Genomic DNA, 22,299 nt, shown 5'->3' on the forward strand with positions numbered 1-22,299 from the left:
ACTCCCTGGCTCGGCCCCTGGGCACAGGCCCAGCTGGATGGCGGGGCCGTGGGCTTGGGGACCACAGGCGAGTGAGTGAGAGATGTCCGTGTGTGCGTGCATCTGTGTGTATACATGGGTGTTATCATACAGGTCTGGCTGCGTGGGGCTGCATATGCACGTGTGTGCATCTGTGTTCATGTGTGCATGTGTGTCCGTGTGTGCGTGTGTGTGTACATGGCTGTGTGTTCATGTGTGTATGTACGTCCATGTGTATGTGTGTGTCCATGTGTGCATGCATGTCCTTGTGTGCATGCGTGTCCGTGTGTGTGTCCTTGTGTGCATGTGTGTCCTTGTGTGTATGTGTCCGTGTGTGCATGCGTGTCCTTGTGTGCATGCGTGTCCGTGTGTGCATGCGTGTCCTTGTGTGTATGTGTGTCCGTGTGTGCATGCGTGTCCTTGTGTGTATGTGTGTCCGTGTGTGCATGCGTGTCCTTGTGTGTATGTGTGTCCGTGTGTGCATGCGTGTCCTTGTGTTTATGTGTGTCCGTGTATGCATGCGTGTCCTAGTGTGTATATGTGTCCTAGTGTGCATGCGTGTCCTTGTGTGTATGCGTGTCCTTGTGTGTATGTGTGTCCGTGTGTGCATGTGTGTCCTTGTGTGTATGTGTGTCCGTGTGTGCATGCGTGTCCTTGTGTGTATGTGTGTCCGTGTATGCATGTGTGTCCTAGTGTGTATATGTGTCCGTGTGTGCATGCATGTCCTCGTGTGCATGCGTGTCCTTGTGTGTATGCGTGTCCTTGTGTGTATGTGTCCGTGTGTGCATGTGTGTCCTTGTGTGTATGTGTGTCCATGTGTGTATGCATGTCCTTGTGTATGGGCATGTATTTCTTTTGTGTATGTGTGTATGTGGGTCTGAGAGTACATGGGCATGTTTGCAGGTGGGTGCATGTCCACACGTGTGTGTGCAGGTGCATGTGTGTACATGTATATCGGCATGAGTGTGTGTTGCGTGTGTGTGCATAGGAGTATGTGTAAGGATGCTGAGGCAGGGAGTAGAGGTGGGGAACGGAAGGCATGTGTTAGGGGTTTAGACCATGTAGGGAGCACGTTCAGGGGCAGGCCAGTGAGTGTGCAAGGGGCTCAGTGTGCGAACACAGGGAGCTGCCTGGAGCAGGTGCCCAGGCAGCTGGTTGAGGGGCAAGGTGTGAGTGGCTGCTGGGTGTATCAGACAAGCCTCAGGACTCCCATGTGTGCCAACCTCCCTTCCCACATCTGGGGCCCTGTCCACTGTTACCAAGAGCCCTGGCAGCCCACGATCTCTGACATCTCAGGATCTGCAGACCCTGGTCATTGAGGCTCAGGCTCCTGAGGCCAGGGGCCTGGGGTGCGGCCAGGCGCAGGCTCAGCGAGGAGTAAGGTCCTGTCCCAGGGCATGGCATGGGACCCCAGGTCTCCACCAGTCCTGGGACACTGACTCCGGTGTTGGGGCCCTGGTGACCACCAGTGCTGCTCTTCTGACCCCTGCAGTGTGCTCATCACAGGGGCCTCCGGTCCCCTGCCTGTCCTCCCCACACAGCCCAGGGCTCCTGTGCATTCACACCCGGGTGGTGGCAGCCCTAGACAGCAGGCCTCCGGGCACCTCCTGGCCAGGATCCAACCCCACTCGTCCAGGGTGTCCAGGGCCCTCTGCCCCACCCCAAGCCCTGTCAGCCCAGGCAACGGGGCCTGTGTAGGCCATGGGGCAACACTTGGGGCCGTTGTGGCAGAGGTGAGGGTCATGGCCTTTCAGAAAGGGTGAGCCACCGATCCCCGGAAAGGGGGACATAGGCCTGCAGGTCCCTCCTGGAGGAGAAGCCCCTCTGCCTGATCCCAGCAGACACCTGAGCAGACTGGCGGTGTCCTGGTGTGGTGTCCCCCCCTTCGCTGTGAGGGGCCTGACCATGCAGCCCAGAGCAAGGCCAAGGGGTGGTGCTGAGCCGGGCCACGCCGATCGCGGCCGCACGCTGGCCCAGCCCCACCTGCTGCTGCCCTGGGCCCCAGTCTGGACATCCATGCAGGGCGTCCGGTGCCCCCGCCACACCGCGGCTGGCTCCAGCCCGCGGCCTCTGTCAGCTGTCGTCCTCAGCCCCCACTCCTTCCCGCAGTGATGAACGGCAGTCACTCGCCAACGGCCGTCAACGGGGCCCCGTCCACACCCAGCGGCTTCAGCAATGGCCCGGCCACCTCGTCCACAGCCTCGCTGTCCACGCAGCACCTGCCCCCGGCCTGTGGGGCGCGGCAGCTCAGCAAGCTCAAGCGCTTCCTCACCACCCTGCAGCAGTTCGGCAGCGACATCTCCCCGGAGATCGGGGAGCGCGTCCGCACGCTGGTGCTGGGGCTCGTGGTGAGTGCGGCGGGCGGCAGAGGCCTGGTGGTCTGCGGAGCTGGGCCGTGGGGCTCGGCTGACTGCAAGTGTGTTTCTTTGCGCAGAACTCCACGCTGACCATCGAGGAGTTCCATTCCAAGCTCCAAGAGGCCACCAACTTCCCTCTGCGTCCATTTGTCATCCCCTTCCTGAAGGTAAGCCCGCGTCCATCTCCCCCCACCCCTGCCCCGTCGCTGGGCCCTCTGCGGAGTCCCAGATCTGCTCCCCGCCCACTGTGATCAGGCACCTCTCTCGGCCCACACTGGAGGGTCCCGCGTGGGAACAGCGCTGACCTCCAGACCCAGTGGTCTAACACAGAGCTCCCCAGCTCAGTCCTGCAGTATTGGTCAAATGCACTCATCCTCTAGACAGCTATGCTTTGAGCACCCACTGTGTGCCTGGTCATGCATGAGGCCTGGGGACACGGTGGGAGAGAGCTCAGCCAACCAACAGTGGCCACAGACCGGTGCAGATGGGGGGGGCATTTGGTGCAGGCTGAGGAGGATGAGAGAGGGAAGCAGGTGGATAGTGGGGGACAGAGCCTCAGGGACAACAGGCACAGAAGCCCGACGCAGGAGTGTGCCTGTTGTGTTTGGCGTGAGGCTGGATCAGAGGGAGGAGAAGGACAGACGGAGGGATGGGCGGACGGATGGATGAGTGGGCGTCAGAGGGGAACGAGGGCCGTGCGGCCCGACGCGGAAGGCCAACAGTGGACCAGGGCCTCTGCAGGGGGAGGGCGGTGCCGGGCCCACAGTTGCATCAACATGAGGGCCTGTGAGCTGTGCAGGTTCCTGGGCCCCAGCCCAGAGCCCCTGAGTCGGAACCTGCGACAAGGTACTGGGTGATTGGTGTGTGTACACAACGGGACAAGCGTAGTTCTAGACCCCGCTGGACCCGCTTCTCAGGGCCTTCCCTCCACCAGGAGGATCTTGTGTCTCCCAGAGAGGGCAAAGGTAAAACGCTTCCCAAAGGGATGTGACCCTGTGACCCTTCTGGGCCCCTCCGGGGATCAGGGTTTCAGAGCTCACTTAGCAGATGCCGTCTCCCTGGACCCTGCTCACCGGCGCGGCGGGCCCTGGGGGCTGCCTTCCAGAGGGGCTTGAGGACAGACAAGGCCAGATGCTCCCGGCTCCCAGCCCTGCCCCTGGGCCGCTGCTGTCGGCCTGGCCGAGCTAGCTCACCCCTCTCTGACTCGGTTTCTGCAAACCTGCCATGCGCCATCCTCAGCCACTGGGTCGGGGGCGGATGCTCGCTTCATGTTGGGGCGTCCTCGTCGGGGCATTTAAACGCTCTGCGGACCAGGCATGCTTTGCAAAGCTCTTTACAGCGCCCCTGCTGACCCCCCCGCCCCGCAGCAACTCTGTGAAGGGGGCGGTGCAGGAATGCCCACCGTTCCTGGCTCCCAGGTCCCCCTGGTAGAGAGGTGGAGTCCGGCTGGACCCAGGCCTTTGCAGGGAGGCCCTGGGCGGGCACCGCGGTCCCGACAGTCCCTGTCAAGGGGACCCTAGGTCCCGCCCCACACCCGTCCTCTCCTCCCTCCTTCCTGCCCTCCCTCCCACACCCTGCTGCGCTCACACTCGAGAGCCAAGGCGCCAGGGTTTGGGCCCATCTGGCTGTCACTTGTAATTCACGGGAGCACGGCCCTGCCCTCCCCTCCTTCCACTTACTGCTGACTCCACGCTCCCCATCTTTGGGGACACAGTGCGCCTGCTTACTCGGTCAGATCAAATATTTACAGCAGATGTCCCCGCCCACTCAGCTGCCCTTGTTTATCGGAGAAGTGGGGAGCATCCGGTGTCCCTGCTCTGGCCCCAGCCAGGCCTGCAGCCCCCGGCCCACGGCGCCGCCACCCCCCCAGTGTCCTCCCAGACACACCCCAGCGCGCTGCCAGGTAGACCACATGGGCCCAGCACTGCCTGTGACGGAGCTCTCTGGCTCTGTGTCCCCTCTGCCCACGGTGGTCTCGAAGGGCTTCCGGGGCTCTCACGCCGAGACCACTCCGTGCCTGTGACCCCACCCGGGGCTCGGGGCCAGCACACTGTCAAGGACACGGAGTCCATCTCCCTGACATGGAGCTCCTGGGGTGCAGCCAGTTCCATCTGCAGGCCCTGTGACGAGATGCCAGCCAGAGCCCTGGGAGGGGGATCACCTTCCAGAGGATTCACCACCCACCAGGCCCACGATGGGGTGTGCCCTTGCGGGTGCCCGATGCCCTGCAGAAGAGGCAGGAACTGTGGCCCGCCTGGCTCAGACCCCAGCTCTGGGCTCTCGGACCTCTCCCACGGTGATCCTGTCACGGGGGCAGGAATGCGTGAGGTAACTCACACCCAGGGCAGGAGGACGGCCCCACTCGCAGATGAGACACAAGTCAAGTGTCTGGCCCAGGGTCCCAGGGCAGAGCCAGGGTGGGCTGACCGCCGGGCCCGCAGCACCCAGGCTGTGTGGGCATCCGAGGAGGCCCTGGACAGAGCCGCAGAAACACCACAAGCCCTCGTTAAACGGGGGTCATGGCTCAGCCAGCCCCATGTCGCACTTGTTTGCACAAACACTGATTTCCCTTTGGCCTGAGTCTCTGCCTGTGAAGAAGGTAGTTCTGGGCCCTCCTGCCATGTCGGGGTTCACGGGGCTCTGGAGACCAGCGCAGCCTGTCTGCATCTGGGTGGCCAGGCCTCCCCTCCCGCAGTGGGGACTGCTGCCCCAGAGGCAGCAGCCGCCCCACAGCCCCCGCCCAGTCTTCTGCCCTGGGGCTTCCCCTTCCCCTCGCCCCTACCAAGGGCCCCGAGACCCCCGAACCCACTGCTCAGCCTGACACCACGCGTGGCTACGTGGTGGGGCTTTCCGGAAGCTGGGAGACGCTGCCCCACCCGGCCGGCCCTCCGCCCGCAGGCCCGGCTCCCAGCTGGCCCCAGCCGGCCGGGAATCCAGATGTTTCCACGGCCCTAACAGCGACCAGCCGGCCAGCCGGTGCCCCTGCGGTCCCCGCCCTGCTGAGCCAGCCAAGGGAGGCCATTCGGGAAGGGGGGCCGGCAGGGGAGAGGGAGGATGTTTGGCGTCTTCAGACCTCCCGGGACCTCCTTTCCCAGCTCATGCTCCTAACGTGTTCGACAGATGGCGGGCTGGCCCCCGTTCAGCTATCCAAATAGAAAAACAGGCCCTGCAGCCGGCTCTGCTTGACAAAAACGCATCGGCTGCTTGATCAGGTCCGGGTGGATGCGCTCAGCGGGGCTACAGGGGCAGAGGCGGCCACTCTGAAATGCCGTGAGAAAGTTGGGGAACTGTGTTTATTTACAAATACTCGGAGCTGCCCGCTCTCCCAAGCAGCCTGCCGCTGAGCCCCCACCCAGCCCGTGCCCTGCCATGCCGCGAGGCTCCGGCAAGGCAGCGGGCAGCTGGAGGAGCCCGCTGGCCCCCCGGCGGCACACACAGGAGGGGGGGCTGGAGCACACGGCGCTGCGAGTGGGGACGGCACCTGGATCCCGTGCCCTGCCCTGGATGTGTCCTCCTGCTCGCTGTGCTCTGTTCTCCTCACCCGTCAACGGGGAACCACGTTGTCACGTGTGTCCGCGGGTGGTTGTCAGGATCGCGGGAGGTGACAGCTCCAGGTGGGGTGGGCACCACCATGCGTGGTGTGGGCTCCAGGCTGGGCTGGGCACCCGCGGGCGGTGGCAGAGCTGGGGATGCACACTGGGGTCTGGAGCACACATGCAGGGTGCTGCTCCGCCCCCCCTTTTACAGTCGGCTGTAATGGAGAGCTGGGCCTCCGCTCTCTGCTCTGCACGGGGGAGATTTGGTGCCTGCTCCCACAGGTGAAGGCAAGGAGTCCTGGTTATGGTCCCCTCCTTGCCCTTCCCCAGGTGCCCCCAGGGCAGGAAGCTTGGTGAAGTGGAAAAACCCCAGCTGGGGGGCCAGGATCTGGGCTCGGGGTCCCACTGCCCCTCAAATCCGTGTGCCCACCCCCATTCCCAGATCGCAGTGGTGAGACACAGGCCCAGAGAGGTGGTGCCACGTGCCTGAGGTCACAAAGCAGGGCTGGCCGCCAGCCATCAGCGCACACTGAGCCTTGGCCCCTGTCGGCCACGACCGCAGTGCCCTCTCCCCCAATGCAGGCAAACCTGCCCTTGCTGCAGAGGGAGCTCCTGCACTGCGCCCGCCTGGCCAAGCAGACCCCCGCCCAGTACCTGGCCCAGCATGAGCAGCTCCTACTGGACGCCAACGCCTCCTCGCCCATCGACTCCTCCGAGCTCCTGCTGGACGTCAACGACAACGGCAAGAGAAGGACACCTGACAGGTGAGGGGGGCGGGACAGCGGGCGCCTGGTGCCAGGGCTGACAGCACGTGGGCCGACCTCCTGCTGCGTTCCGTGGCCCGCAGCTCGCAGCCGAGGCCATCAAGCCTTGCCTGCAAGGCCACCGCACGGGGCTGGGCACGGCATCCTGACCACTCAGATGGCCCCTGGGAGGACAGGAGGGGTCAGGAGGGAGTCTCTGTGGCAGAAACTGCCTGGCTCTTCGCTTTGGGCTGGATGAGGACCTGAGCGTTCAGGCACCTGAGGTCCCCAGGCGCTGGGCTGGCCCTCAGTGTTGGCCACAGAACTGGGCGCTTGTCTGGCCACTGGAGAATGCGTGTCCGTCTCCTCACTCCCTCAACAGAGGCTCCGGCTCCCTGGCCCCCAGCCAGGGAGCCCAGAACCCGTGGGCGCTGGAGGCTGGCACGAGCCCCAGGGGAGGAGGGAGAGTGGGGGGCCGGCCTCGTCCCTGCCCCTGCGCACCTGTCTGTCCTGCCCGTGCCTGTCTCCCTCTCACCCCTCCTGCCTGGGCTTTTGTCCACGGTTCGTGGTCTGTGACCTTGCCTGCTCTTTGGGTCAGGACCAAAGAGAATGGGTCAGACCGTGACCCACTGCACCCCGACCACCTCAGCAAACGGCCGTGCACCCTGAGCCCCGCCCAGCACTACAGCCCCAGCAATGGGCGGCCCCAGCCCACACCGCCGCACTACCGCCTCGAGGACATGGCCGTGGCCCACCACTTCCGTGACTCCTACCGCCACCCTGACCCCCGGGAGCTGCGGGAGCGCCATTGGCAACTCGGTGAGCGGTGCGCTGGGGAGCAGGGGCATGCGCGGGCCTGCACGGCTGGGGGAGGAGCACAGAGCTGCGGCGAGCACGTCAGCGCGGGCGAGATACGCTGACCCTCCTGGCCTTGTCCGTGCAGGAAGGATGCTGAGGAAATGGGTATGGGGAGAGGATTTGAGTGGGGTGGGGCCCTGCGGCCCAGAGGGAAACCGCACCCTGCTGGGCTGTGCCCCCTGAGTCTTAGGGAGGGCCATCTTTCCCAGACCTCTGTCTTGGGTCACGGTGGGGAGACTCCCTCCTCCAGGGGAAGGGCTGTCATCACAGAGGTGACTGTCCCTGGGGGCTGGGCAGGGGCAGATACAGGACCTGAGGGAACCTAGAGAACCTAGAGGGGCACTGGCCACTGGCCAGGTACACACACGGGGTGTTCAGCCTGGATGCTGCGGGGCCCTGTGTCCAGGGCAGCGGGAGGCTGGGGTCACGGCCAGCCAGGAAGAGACCCCCTGTTAGGGTGGGCATGCGAGCCACAGTGCTGCAGCTCGTTCCTCCAGGGCACTCCCACGCTCTGGGCCCAGGCACCCCGAGGGAAAGCACATGCCCCTCCAAGACTCACGAGCCCTCATTGAGCGCCACTGAGTACACACACCCCGTCCTGCTCTCCGAGCGGGATGAGAGCGAGCCCCACAGCACCAAACCACAGTGAGTGCGCTGTGCACGGGGGCGGGAGATGCAGGAGCCCGGACCCTCTGCGCAGCACCAGATCCCCACCCTGCAGCCTCGGTGCACCATGTGACCTCCCGGCCTCCCGCTCTTCCTCTGTCAGCCCATCTGACGGGAGTCCCACCTCTCGGGTGGTGTGAGGAGCATTCCCATGGGGCCGGGCAGACAAAGGGCTGGTAAGGAGGGCAGCGTCCTATCCTTTCCCCCGTTACAGGGGCAGCAGGCCCCAATGTTGATAGTATGGGTGTGTGGTGCATCGGCAGGCCCATGTCACAGATGAGGAGGCCCAGAAACCCCATGCATGTGCCCAAAGCCTCCTGGCCACGTCTGCCCGACCCTCTGACCCCCTCTGTGTTAGGGACTAAGAGAGGAAGAGGACCAGCCCACACCCTGGGGGCCCCCCAGCATGTTGGGGGGACAGCCTGGAAACAGCTGAGGGTCCCAGGGCACCAGTGGGGGGCCCGAGGCAGGGTCAGCAGAGGCCTCACCCCGTACAAGGCCATCTCCCCGCCCCCACCCTGCGGAAGCTTCCAGGGCCTGGGCCCAGGCAGCAGGTGACAGCGTCTGGCTCCCTGCAGCCGGGTCGGGCAGGTGCTAATTCCCACCCGCTCCTGCTAATGCAAAAATAAACACCAGCTGTCGGGCAGATCTCAGCCACTATTTTGGTTGGGGTGTTGGTGTGGCCCGGGTTCCGAGGGCGGCGGCGGGGGCGGGGGGGGCTGCGGCCTCTCACTCCTGCTGCACTTCGGGGAGGCTAGGAGACCCTTCGGGGCTGGAAAAGGCCTACACAGAGAGACCCCAGCCTGGGCAGCACCGGGCAGCTCGGGGTCACCTGGCGTAGGCTCGGGGCGCCACGGCAGGAGCGCCCAAACCAGCGTGCGGCCAAGAGCACTTGATATGTCAGAAACGACATGAGGACAGGCACACACTGTTGCATGGTAGGAATTCCTCAGCTCAGAGTGGTTTTGTTTCTCGTCACCAGCTGGGGGGACACCCCATTGTTTCAGCCTCTGGAGCTGTGGCAGCCAGCAGCTGAGGGCACCACTGAGGCTTGGGCTGACCTTGGGTGACCTTGGGCAATCGTATGCCCTGAGCCAGCCTCGGTGTTCTCATCTGTCGGATGGGAGTGACAGAGGAACCTCCCTTGGAGGGCCCTCCCCTCCTGTGCACCCCCAGAAGGTCGGAGGGTAGGGAAACGGACACGGCGTGCTGAGGGCAGGACCTGGGGATCAAGTGTTGGGGTGTCAGACCCCACTGTCTCCCAGGGTGCCCCACTTGGACCCAGCAGATGAGCCAGAGCACAGCCTCCTGCCCAACTGGGCTTTGGCCCAGGAGACGTAGCCAGTTTCGGGGACAGAGTCAACAAGGAAGTGGCCAGGACGGTCTAGCACATGGATCTGTGTGGGGCTGAATGGATTCTGAAGGGCTCGGGGCTGCTGAGGATGGGGCCTGGGACCTGGGCTCTGAGGGGTGTGTAGGAGTCCAGCGGGCTGAGAGGAGGTAGGACAGCATGGGCTGGAGCCAGGCAGCTGCCAGTGAGCCCCTGAGGGCTTTGGAGGAGTGGCGAGGCCATCAAAGTGGGGCCTGAGGCAGCCTCCACGGGCAGCAGGGCAGGAAAACTGAGCTATGCTGGATTTGCAGACAGGGAGGTCGGGAGGGGTGGCCAAGCCTAGACTGAGGGGTGGGGACCCATCTCTTCCTCCCAAACATTGAGTAGAGGCCAGGCCTGTTCTTGACCTCCCCCCAAAGGCAGTGGACAGAGGGTCAGTACCCAGGGTCCCCCTCCTCACCCTGTCCACTTCCCTCATACAGGCAAAGCCAAGCCCCAGGACTGGGACTGGGGTGAGGGGCGGGGCCTGGGGAGCATGGGGCGGGGCCTGGGAAGCACAGGGCGGGGCTGGGGGACCCGGAGGCTGGGCCTGGGGGGAGGGGCGTCTGGGGAACACGGGGCGGGACCTGGGGCGAGGGGCGAGGCCTGGGGAGTACAGGGTGGGGACTGGGGTGAGGGGCGGGGCCTGGGAAGCACAGGGTGGGACCGGGGGCCCTGAGGGGGGGGCTAGGTGAGGGGCGGGGCCTGGAGGGCACGGGGCTGGGGCTGGGGAGGGGACACAGGAAAGGACATTGCCTGGGGTGAGGGGTGGGTCTGGGGAACAGGGGGGCCTGGGACACGGGGCGGCCACTGAGCATCCATACACCCTTGCAGCAGTGCATGGGTCCCGGCAGGAGGAAGTGATCGACCACAGGCTCACGGAGCGGGAGTGGGCAGAGGAGTGGAAGCATCTCAACAACGTGAGTGTCCAGGCCTGGGCTGCGCGACTCCTGGGGTTCCGCCCAGCCTGTGGGGCCCTGGGGCTGGGGGGGGTGGGGAGGTAGTGGGGGGGACAGGGTCACTGTGGGCTCCGCTTTGCTAGGCGCCTACCTGCCTCAGCTGGAACTCTGCTCCTGGTCAGCCCCTCATAACCTCCCCATCTCTGCCCTACAGAGCCTCCCCTGTCTCTGGAGCAAGGTGGTTTGGTGGGGGTTGGGACACCTTCCGCACTGTTTTTGGGGTTATCCCTCCCCCGCTTCCTTTGTGGAAAGGGAGCCCAGGCAGGTGTGGTCCCCAGAGGAGTTCAGGCCCATCTGCTGTCCCCAGGGCAGAACACAACCAGGAGAGTTGAAAGGAGAGCCCCAGACTAAAAGCCTGGTCTTCACCCCCCCACCCCCGTGCTTGGTGCCTTTCCAGGCGGTGGGAGGCGATTTTCACACTGTGGCTCTAAGCTCACTGTGGCCAGCCCTTGTGGACAGCGGGCTGGCCCAGGCCCAGGGTGTATGAGAAGCTCCCTGGACGTCCCCCACACTGAGCAGCCACACGCAGCCCCGCATGCTCACCGCCGCCCGCCCGCCCACAGCTTCTGAACTGCATCATGGACATGGCTGAGAAGACACGGCGGTCACTCACGGTCCTGCGTCAGTGCCAGGAAGCTGACCGCGAGGAGCTCAACCACTGGATCCAGCGCTACAGTGACACTGAGGACGCCAAGAAGGGCCCCGTGCCTGCCACTGCCCGGCCCCTCAACAGCAACGTGGGCGCAGAGGGGTCTCAGCTGGGTGCGTGCCCAGGGGCACCATGGGGGGCGGGGGTGCACTGCAGGGGCGCCAAGGACCAAGAATAGCACCCCCACTGTGGCACTACAGTAAAATACAACCCAAGAGTTTCCCTGGAAAAGGAGGTGCCTCTTCTGCTCTGCGTAAAGCTACACCCCGAACCACCAGAAGCCCAGACTTAGGGAAGATGACCACGGAAACCAGGACAGGCCCAGGTCCCGGCCGAGTCCAAGGTGCTCCAGAGCATCCTCTTTCCTGACATTGCCCTGCCCCACACCAGCAGCGGATACAGGGTTTCCACCCAGGGGCACGTCGCGGGACCCCCCCAAGGGCACACACCACGTCCCCCTTACCCAGCTGAGTATGGCCCTGTTCTGTGCGTGATGCTGGCATCCATGTTTCAGACACCCACCGGGAGTTCGTGCCTAGGACCCTGTCTGGCTACATGCCCGAGGAGATATGGAGGAAGGCTGGTGAGTGCAGTTGGCTGGGGGGTGGCGTGGGGGGTTGGAGGGGTGCCATCCTTGCCCTGTCATCTGCAGGGAGCTTCCGTCTGCATGGGGCGCTCAGGTGGCCAAGCTCACAGGGCTCTACAGACCCTGCAGGAGGGGTGGGAGTGCACCTAGTGTTCAGGGTAGGACATCTGGCACCTGACATGTGCAGGGAAACGAGGGTGCCGCTCAGCAGAACAGAGCAGGTCCCTGGGTCCTACACGCACACACATGTGCACAGACACACGTGTGACAGAAAGTGAGAGCTGGAGTGCCTGTGGCCTTCCGGGTGTGGCACGGAGCAGCGTGCGGGGGATGCTCCCTGCATCGAGGGGACACACTGTGGGGAGGGCGGGGCGGAAGGAGAAGCCAGTGGGCAGCTTGAGAAAGAGAGACAGGGAGAGGGGGCTCAGCTGGGGTGGCGCCGGTGGAGAGAAGCAGCAGGGTCCCTGAGATGTTTTGATCCGTGGATGGAGTCAATGTGAAGCGTAAGGAAGAGGGAGAAAATCGCAGCATCTTGAGAGCAGAGAGAGGAGAGCGTCCCACCCCAGGCGCGGAGGCCAAGGGGCCACAGACCGGCTGCAGCTGCCTGGAGCAAGGTGGGGGAAGGCCCAGGCCCGGACAGGAGGATGGGGTCCTCGTTTCCCTTGGCCTGTCCCCTCTGCCTCCATCTGGCCCATGGTGGACCCTTGGCGACAGCGACATGGCGCCCCGGTGGTGACTTGGGGGACCGGCAGCTCTGCCACACCCAGCACAGAAGGCTCCTTAAGAGGAGCCCTGCTCAACACCACCCCAGCCCCTCACACCACTGCAGGAAGGGCACTGCCAGGGAAACTGAGGCAGGCCTGAGCGGCCGTGGGTGGTCTGCCAGGGCTGGGGAGCACAGCGGAACCCAAGCAGACGCTCTGGCCGTAGGCAGACAGCTCAGCTCACGACAGCAACACCAAGGACGGCGTGCTTCTCTCCAGACCGGAGCAGGCTGGAGGCCGCAGGTGTGGGTGACAGGGGGCTTGGGGATGATAAGAATGCGGAGCCCCAGACGGGGCATCCCCTGGACTGCTTCCATACCAGCAACAGGGGAAGCCGACTGTCCACGGCTCTGGTTCTCAAAGGGGGTGCCGACACTGGCAGCATGAGCCTCACTTGGAACTCGTGGGTTCCAAGGTTCTTCCTCCCCACGCCCGTGGCGTCCACGTCAGGGGTGGGCTTGGCCACGCCCTCCAGGGCCAGGCTCGGGAGACGCCCCCACGACCAGGCTTGCACACTGTGCCCGGCCGCTGGTGTACAGGGCCCGCCCACAACACAGGGAGGCCTGGCTGGGCTGGGCCACGGGACCACGGCCCGCGTGTCCTTTGCAGAGGAGGCGGTGAATGAGGTGAAGCGGCAGGCGATGTCTGAGCTGCAAAAAGCCGTGTCGGACGCCGAGCGAAAGGCTCACGAGCTCATCAGCACAGAGCGCGCCAAGATGGAGCGGGCCTTGGCTGAAGCCCGGCGGCAGGCCTCGGAGGACGCCCTGACCGTGGTCAACCAGCAGGAGGACTCCAGTGAGGTAAGGCCACCCGCCCGCCCCCCACCCCATGCCAGCCTCTGGTCCAGGCCCCGAACCCTCACTCTGTTGCCTCCCGCCTCACGACCTTAGGCAGCCGGCGAAGTGGGTCCTGTGGTGTCCCCGTCGTGCTGACGTGGACCCCGAGGGCTCCAGGGGTAGGTGGCTTGCCCTGGGCCGCGCCCCAGGATGTCATGGGCATTATTCAGACCTAGGCTGGCAGGCGCCGGGCCCATGCTCTTGCTAACCTGTGAAAGCTGGGGGCACGGCGCAGTGGAGACCGCGGGGGTGTCTAGAGGGCCTCGTCAGCTACCGCCCGCACGCATGCACTGCAGGGGCCTGAGCATCACGTCGTGCTGGCTTCTGGGCGTCAGAGGCTGGGCGGGGTCCGCAGGGCGGGGGCAGGGGGTGCCTCTCCTCCTCGTCCAGAAGGACTCTCACGTCAGAGGAGTCGGGGGAGGGGGAGAGGTTTTCCTCTAGAACCGTCCTTTGGAAGGGGACTTGTCTCCAGACCTCTGGTATGTGTGTGCGTGGACGGGCCCAGAGGGTCAGAACGGGCAGACCGCACGGAGGCAGGTGCCAGGGAAGGCAGCAGGGCAGTGACATGTGAGCAGAGTCCTGCAGGAGGTGAGCGAGCCGGGCAGGGATCTGAGGAGCAGAGCGAGGAGGGAGCAGCAAGCACCGAGATTGGGGCACGCTGGGCGGAGTGAGGACCGCAAGGAGGCCGGTGTGGCCGAGCAGAGCGAGCCAGGAAGCCCAAGAGGCCTCGGGGGCCAACTGGACACTGGGCCTTCCTCCTGGGGCGGGCGTGGGCTCCCCGACCCTCAGCCTGGCTGCCAGCTCGGGTCTCTCCCAGGATCCCTGCCCACGTTCTGCTCACGTGCGCGGCTGAGGTTACCGCTCGTTCCACAGAAAGGGAGCAGAAGCCCCATGGCGGGGGGCAGGGAGTGCCTGGCCGTGCACCCTGTACTGGAATCTGGCCATCTTTACCCAGCCAGGGTGCACATTCTGGGGTTGAGCCCAGGTAAACCAGGAGGGCTTCCTGGAAGAGGGGACAGGCCGTGGCTGCCTTCCCTCCTGAGGACCCCGCGGTCCTGTAAATGCTGCGTGAGCCTGACTGGGGCAGGCTGGAGTTGTGTGCCTCGGCGGTGCGCGCCCAACCCCCACAATGGCCCAGCCAGGGGCCCGTGGACACTGAGGGCCGCCCCGGCCCGCCCGAGTGGGGGTGTTGGCAGCGTGTGCTGCCCCAGTCTGCGGCCGGGCTGGGCACCTGGGGTTCGGGGCCCAGTGTCCGCCCTGCGGCCGCCCGCTGACCCTGTCCCCCCCACCCAGAGCTGCTGGAACTGTGGGCGCAAGGCCAGCGAGACGTGCAGCGGCTGCAACGCGGCCCGATACTGCGGCTCCTTCTGCCAGCACCGGGACTGGGAGAAGCACCACCACGTGTGCGGCCACAGCCTGCAGGGCCCCGTGGCCGCCGTGGCCGACCCGGGGCCCGCGCAGCCCGACGCCGCGGCCGGCCTGGGCCCCTGCCTGCCCGCCGGGGCCGCCAGCCCCAGCGAGGCCAGCTCCGCGGGGCCCTCCCGGCCCGGCTCGCCCGGCCCGCCCGGGCCCCTGGACGCCGCGCCCCGCTGACCCCCCACCCCGGCCCACGGATGCCGCGCCCTCCGGCCCGCCCGGCCCCCCAGCCCGCCGGCCGCTGCCCCCGGCCCTGGGAGCCGCTGCTGCTACCGCTTCTCTCCAAAAGAAAAGAGAACCAACAAAAACTGCATCAACGCAACTTCCTCAGCTACCTGGCGGTCTCACGCCACGACCGCTCCGAGCGTCCTCAGAGACCCCCACCGAGCTTTAGCCGGCAGAGTGGCCCAGCCGGAGCGTGACCGGCTCGCCCGCCGCCTGTCCCCCTCCCGCTCGCGCGCCCCCGCTTTCCTGTCGTTATCACCCTCGTACGCTTTCTCTTTAACGAAGAAATCTGTTGGGTGGCTTCTATTTTCAGTGAAGAATTTTGGGGGGTTTTGTGGAACAGACCTACTCAGAAGTGGATAAAGGAAACGGGGGTTTTGTCCGCTTCCTGCTTAAAACGGGAAACAGAAAATTGACATCTTACAGCTGGAGGTCTGAGCCGCCGTGGCCCAGAATCCACCCCAGGGGCACGTGGCCGACGCGGTGAAGACGGTAAGAACGATTTCAATTTCCAACTCGAGAAACATTTTTCGGAGTTTTTTTTTCCTTTAATGTCAAACTCTTCGGCTTTAAGTAGAAATCCAAAAAGTTTTTAAAAAAAAAAAAAAAAAAAAGGAAAGGAAGCATACCGGTAAACTACCTTACCAGCTAGCCAGCCAAGGACGCCGGACACACCTCTGCTCCAAAGGAAATCCAAAAAGCAAACACAAGAAGTCAAAATCCAAAATGGTTTTGTCACTGCCAAAGTATCCTATCCACGGTTTTACTCCACTTTTGGATTTGTTCAGGTGTCGTCCTGTTCTCTTGCTTTGATTCCGTGTTTCGGGTTGTGGGGACATTGGGGTTTGGAGGGTTTCACTCAACAAGAGGCCCCCTGGGTTTCTCTGCCACGACAGAGGGCTCCCCACCCACGTGAATGCATGTCCACATGTGTCCGCGCGTGCGGGGGCCACCCCCATCTGTCCTCACGCCCTCCGTGAATTCTCATCACATTGCATGTTTTCCACGCGAGAACGCGCTAACGTGTCCTTCCCAGGAGAGAGTAACTCTGAAGCCAAACTGTGACAATCTTTTGGGTTGATTCTTGACTGCGTCTCAAAGCTTGAGGAGACAGCATCCGGGCCCTGGAACTGCTGCTTCTCCATCTCTCCTCCTCTACCTCTCCTCGCACCCCACGAGGCTGCCCGCCGCCACCCCAGCCCCGGAGTCTGCTGTCCGCACTCTCCTCTCTGCACACAGTTGCAGAAATAGAAGGAAAGCTACAAAAAGAACGCCCTCACCAGACCTACTGGAGATTCGGTCAGCTGAAGAGAGCCCCACGTTTCTGTCTAGCTGCTCCTTGGGGGCACGGTCTCTCGGGGCCCCCAGCCCTGTCCCCTCACCCCACTCAGCTGCCCCAACCATCTCAAGGAGGAAATGAAGGAGTAAGGAAGCCCTCGCGTGTACTCCGTGGCAGGACCCACGGTGGACGCGGCCCATGGCCTGGCATTTCCTGGCATCGCGGTGAGAGAGTCCCAGGACTGCAGTGCAATATGGGGAGTGACCAGCTACTGAAACCGGGGCTCCTGGGGGCCCCGCCGAGAGGCAAGAAATCAAGAGTATACGCTAATGTGAATGTATATAGTCCTTGCAGAGGTCCAAATAATGATGTTCATGATGGTGATAATAAAGAAGGGATGTTTGCCAAATAAAACCAGAGCGAAACCGCGGAAGTATATAAAGCTTAGGAAGTAGATTTTCAAAGAAATTGGAACTGTGGTCCTGTGGGGAGCAGTGTGTTTGTGTGATTGCTGTGATTTTTTCCAGAGCTGTAGGAATTCATCATTCGGTCCTGGGAGGAAGGGTTCCATCCAGGGGCCGCAGATCAGGTGCCATCCCAAATCCTGCCTGACGGTGGAACCTGCATTCTGGAAGTCGAGATAGACCCATCTTATCCTCCAGAAATGTCCCCAGCCTCAAGCCACGGGTCCGTGCACCTGTCAAAGGTTCGCTTTCGTGGGTTTCAGAAAAGCAAGGACCAGTTCGGGATTTGGGCTCTCGATGAGACTCTGGAATCCCACCTGTCGTGTGTCCAGGCTTCTGTCTTTCTCTCTGGCAAGCGCCGAACCTATGAAAACAGTAGTTTTGGATGTGCACCTTGGAAGCAGGTGTTTTTGGACTCTGTTCCCCAAGGTTGTGTCCAGAGAGCGTCTGGCCCAAGTACACTGGGGGTCTGGGTGAGCAGGTCTAAGGCCCCGATGACCCATGTCCCTGATGTCGGGACTAGAGTGAGGCCGCTGCTCTGAGGCAAGGCCTGCAGGAGCCCTCACTTGGGACCAGCTGGTCTGCTCTGCCAGCCTGTCTCCCTGCCCCTCACAAGGCCTCCCTCTGGGGACGAGCAGGTGCACCAGGGAGTGTAGCATGTCGGCTGGCTGGGGGTGCCCCTGCCACACCAGAGGCCAAGGGTCCGAGATGGGGCAGACCCTCCCACCCTAGCTGTTGGGAACAGGTCACCCTCGAGCCAGCTCTAAAAGGCCATCTTCCCGGTGTGGTTCCTACATCCATGTCCCGTATATCAAAAAGCCAGCCTCCAGGGGGCTGCAGTAGCCCGGCATGAAGAGCTGACCCCAGGCTGATGGATGGAGCCCCTGCAGGCTGAGAGCATGGCAGGATCAGGGCATGGCAGCCGGGTGGGGTAGGGGGCCTGCAGTGAGGAAGCTGAGGCCCAGAGCCAGCAGCAGGGAGATACCCTGGTAAGTGCTGTGTCCGCCAGCACCCAGCAGCTCCTTCCACCCAGGGAAGCCTGAGAGGGGCCCTGGGGCTCGGTCCATGTTTTGGGGGCTGGTGTTCCTGTCCGTCACTGTGCTCAGGCCCCATTCGGCCAAAGACCTCACAGGAGAACCAAACACAGGATCGATAGCTTTGGGGAGGGGCTGTGGCAGAGTTTCTGTTGTAGGAGATGGGCTAGAGTGTGCACCTGTCCTGTGTAAAGAGGGGATCTACAGAAGGGGATCTAGCCTCCTGCCCTCTGCTCAGAGACTATCGTGCCCTCCTGAGCTTATGAACCACTGGCCAGAGGGCAGCGTGCAAGGGTCTCCTTCCCACCGGCCACCACCACACAGGTGACCCAGTGAGATGCAGATGCTCATGGAGCCTCCCTCCCCCTAAATCAAACTAAAAGGGCTCCTCTCCTGTTCTGAGCCCCAAGCTGCCGCAGGAAGGCAGAGCGAGACTGGCAGGTCAGGTGGCAGCCAGAGCTCCCTCGTCCAGAGCCAGGCCACATATGGTGCACAGATGGGGGGTGCGGGGCCAACGAGATGGATGCTGGCACCCCTAGGCCCTCTCACTCCCCAGTGTGTGACCCCTCGACCTTTCCCACCTCCTCCTCTGCCTCCCCTGTTTCCCATCCTGCCCTGGACCCAGGCTGGCCTTTCCATTAGGACATGTCACTGTCCCCAGGTGGTATCTGACGGGTGTCCGAACAAGGACCAGTGCTGCCTCCTCCACGTGTGAACAGGTTGGCGCACCCCAGACCCCATCGGAATAGAGGGTCCCCATCCCCACAGCTCACCAGGACCAAAGGGAAGCCTCAGGTGTTACCAGGAGCAAAGAGGACAGATGGATACAGCCTTGGGGGTCCAGAAGGGTCAGGGCCAGGACAAGAGGAGCCAGATGCCCAGGCAAGGGGCTTCCCCCATGGGATCCACAGGTGGAGCCACTCACTAGAGGCCTCTAGAGCTTCAGCAGCAGGGGAGATGGACAGGAGAGGGGCTGGGAGGTACTGGTTTTAGTTTCATCTCAATGACATGGTGGAAAGAGATCAGGACAGGCCCTAACTTTCTCTTTTGCCAATTTTCCCAAATATATCCTCAAAATGACACCAAAGTCCCTTCATTGTTATCCACCCATCCTGCCTGTTCCAGCCTACTCTAGGAAGCATGGCTGGCCATTACTCTGCCCATCCCCCCAGCCAACCTACAATTGTTTCTTGATTCTTTTATTTCATCAGCTCACCCTTCTGACCAATCAGTCATCTGTCTGGCCATCCATCCATCCACCCACCCACCCATCCATCCATCCACCTATCCATCCATCCACCCATCCACCCATCTACCCATCCACCCATCTACCCATCCATCCATCCATCCATCCATCCATCCATCCATCCATCCATCCATCCATCCACCCATCCACCCATCCACCCATCCATCCATCCATCCAACCATCCACCTATCCACCCACCCACCCCATCCATCTACCCATCCATCCACCCGTCCTTCTGTCCATCCATCCATCCATCCATCCACCCATCCTTCCGTCCATCCATCCATCCACCCATCCACCCATCCATCCATCCACCCACCTTCCATCTATCCATCCACCCACCCATCCATCCACCCATCCATCTGTCCATCCAACCACCCACCCATCCATTCACCCACCTGTCCATCCACCCGTCCACCCACCCGTCCATCTGTCTATCCATCCATCCACCCATCCACCCACCCATCCATGTATCCATCCATCCACCTATCCACCCACCCATCCACCTATCCACCCACCCATCCCTCCATCCACCTATCCATCCATCCACCCACCCACCAACTCACCCATTCAGCCAAACACCCACCCATTCATCTGTCCATCTATTACTCTATCCCAGCTGCCACTTGATTCCACCCTCCCCCATTCAAACTTTCACTTAATCACCTCTCTATTCACCATCCACCCCAATACATACCAGTCACATATCTGTCCATCTCTTCTCCAATCTAACCCACACAGCCATGCCTCAGTCCATCCACCCTGTCCACTTCCATCCTCTGAACCCAGAGTAGCATCACCAAGTCCCCCAGTATTCCAAAGCAACAAGGGCAATTTGGATCTTCCCATGACCTCGACTGCCCTAAAGGAATCTGCCTGTCGGCTCAGCAAGCTTCCCCAGTGCCTCAACCATTGGTCCAGGCCTGCTCCAGGGACAGATAAAGCTCTGCTGCAGGCATTGTAAGTAGACTGGACCAATGTCCTAGCAACAGCTTTGGCCAGTCTGGGCCAGCCTGGCAAGTGTGGTGGCCATGGGCCAGGAGCACTCATTGGGAGATGGCCCACACACCTGCTCAGGGGCCCTGTGACCAGAGCCACCAGTCAGGGTGAGCACATTCCCTGGCAAGACCCCAACATTGTGGGTGTCCTGTCCTTGTCTCCAAGGGTCACTGCCCGGAGGAGGTGTCCTCAGGAAAGGAGGGGGAGGGGCAGAAAGATGCCAGTGCTTCTGGAGCTCTTCTCCCCGGGTATGCATGGCTCGCTCTGCCTCCTTCCCACTCCCATCCTCCATCCTGGGCTACCAGACTCTGGAAATTAGCCCTTTAGGGCTCTGGAGAGCTATAGGAACAGACCCTGCCCAAGCTGAATTTGGTTGATGGCGTGGGCGGGGGGAGAGGGGCGCAGATCTCTGGGACACTAGAGGCCCCGCACTTCCTAGCTCCAGGCTCCCATGCCACACGGGATATTTTCCAAAATGGGACTGGGCGCAAGTTCCCCAGACGATGGTCCTGCTAGCAGGATTGGAGGAGAAAACAGAACACAAGGAGCTAGATTGGGGGTACATAAGGCCTGGGGAGCCCAGCATCTGCGACAGCACCTATCTGGTCCCCCACAGTTCTGGAAAACTCAATTTTGCATGCTTTCTATTCCTTTTGTTTCAATTCAGCTGGCTGCTGGAGTGCCACCCCAAAGACCCCTTGTGATACGTCGGGACTCAAACTGGAGCCTGTTTTTTAAATATTAGAACAGAGGCAGTGGACACCCTTGCTGTCCACAGGGACGAGGGGGCCCAGCCAGGCTGGCCTCCAGGGTGTCAGGCCCTGGGAACAGGCTCATGGGGATTGGATGGATTTTTCCTCTTCTCCTTTTTTTTTTTTTTTTTTAAACTCCTCAAAAGGAGTTGGAGCGAGTGTTGTTTCATTTTCCTGTGACGGGCTTTCCTCAGCGCTGTGGAACCCATGGCATGCCGTCCCCGTTGTGTGTCCCCTGATGTGCTTTGTTTGACCTGGGTGCTGTAAGACGTCATGATTCAGGTCACGTCCGTTATCTGTGTCGTGTAATAAAGCCAACGTTTGCCATCACGGGGCTGTGCCTCTCCTTGGTTCCGGTGACCGCGGGGAAGCCGTGTCTGATGGGGGGGGCGCTTTCTCGGTGCCAAGCAAGAGACAAGGCCCTGCCCCGTGGGGGTGGTGAACAAACAGGTGACGTAAGTTGGGGTGTGAATGGGAATGGACCCCCTGGCGCAGTTCACCCACAGCCTCCTGTGCTCTTGCCACATGGGTGAACTTTCAAAAGCTGGGTCCTCAAGGTGATCTGGACGACCTTGGGCCCCAGCTGACACCCATGGTTTGTGGCTGTGCCGGGCATGTTCCACAAGACCCTAAAAGAGGACAGTGAGGAAAGGGACACCTTGACCCCAAGGAGCCAGGGTGTCGCAACCAGGGTGTCCTGGCTCCCAGGGCAGGTCCTAGCCAGATTCGGATGCCCAGAACTTGGCATTCGTGGTGTGCTGGCAGTCCCTGGGAGGAAGGGGTGTTATTAATACTTGGGCTCCGGCTTGGAACATGATGTATTTGAAAGGCGTCATTGGAAAGGCCAGCATGGGGGCAAGTCTGTCCCCACGCCAGGCGGCTGGCAGGAGCCCCAGCTGGGCTTGGTGTGTCAGCAGTCCCGGCAGAGAGCAGGCTGACAGCGTTTTTCCATTGCAGAGATCTGAACTCAGACGGAGGCTGGCGGCGGAGGGGGGGGCCCGGCCTGAGTCCAGCTGGCTCTTGGCTTGGACACAGCCACCATGGTGTTCTGCCTCCCACGTGGAAGTGGAGGGAAGGGCCCAGGCCAGAGGCCCTCCATGGGGCCTCCGACCCCCAGGAGGCAGGGGACCTGACGGCCTCGTGTTACAGGAGAGATGGCTGTACTTCATCCTCACGTAGACAGCCTGGGGCCGAGGCCCTGTGCTCAGTGCAGACATGCATGCTGCCCTTGAGGCACCATGACTTGCCAGGGGAGACCGAGGGGGAGTCCTGGCGGAAGGAGGAGCAATAAGGGAGGCTTCCTGGAAACAGCGGTGCAGTGCATGTGCCTGTGTGGACTCGGGAGCGAGGGGGTGTGGCCGGCAAGGAGCGAGGTGCTTGAGGAGGCCAGGCAGCCGCTAGGGGCCAAGAGATTCCACCGGGTGGTGAGAGAGCAGAGCCTGGAGACCTGGGAAGAGGGCCTGGGCCCAAGGGTAGAGCAGCCTCGGCAGGTGCTCCCACAGGCCGGCTCCGTGTAAGACGCAGCTCCCCCCTTCCCAAGTCC

General features: G+C 62.6%; 1 protein-coding gene across 7 annotated transcripts in view; it reads left to right on the forward strand.

Annotated features, from left to right (window-relative positions):
- Positions 1-21,084, forward strand: part of CBFA2T3 (CBFA2/RUNX1 partner transcriptional co-repressor 3) — a 94,645-nt gene extending 73,561 nt beyond the window's left edge. For 6 of the 7 annotated variants that reach the window (XM_064581555.1, XM_064581556.1, XM_045890569.3 and 3 more), the window contains 9 exons: positions 2,128-2,366; positions 2,453-2,542; positions 6,494-6,675; positions 7,253-7,473; positions 10,382-10,467; positions 11,070-11,268; positions 11,670-11,738; positions 13,115-13,305; positions 14,635-21,084. In XM_064581555.1, coding sequence (XP_064437625.1) covers positions 2,128-2,366; positions 2,453-2,542; positions 6,494-6,675; positions 7,253-7,473; positions 10,382-10,467; positions 11,070-11,268; positions 11,670-11,738; positions 13,115-13,305; positions 14,635-14,934 — 1,577 coding nt within the window. In that variant the 3' untranslated portion in view covers positions 14,935-21,084. Of the gene's footprint in view, positions 1-17; positions 72-2,127; positions 2,367-2,452; positions 2,543-6,493; positions 6,676-7,252; positions 7,474-10,381; positions 10,468-11,069; positions 11,269-11,669; positions 11,739-13,114; positions 13,306-14,634 lie in introns of those variants that run through there. The other variant, XM_054511204.2, reaches the window with a different exon arrangement.
- The last annotated feature ends 1,215 nt before the right edge of the window (positions 21,085-22,299 follow it).

Source organism: Mirounga angustirostris, unplaced genomic scaffold, assembly GCF_029215605.1.
Source record: "Mirounga angustirostris isolate CCGP_5_RB_7025 unplaced genomic scaffold, mMirAng1.0.hap1 SCAF_16, whole genome shotgun sequence".
In the NCBI taxonomy this organism is placed as follows: Eukaryota; Metazoa; Chordata; class Mammalia; order Carnivora; family Phocidae; genus Mirounga; species Mirounga angustirostris.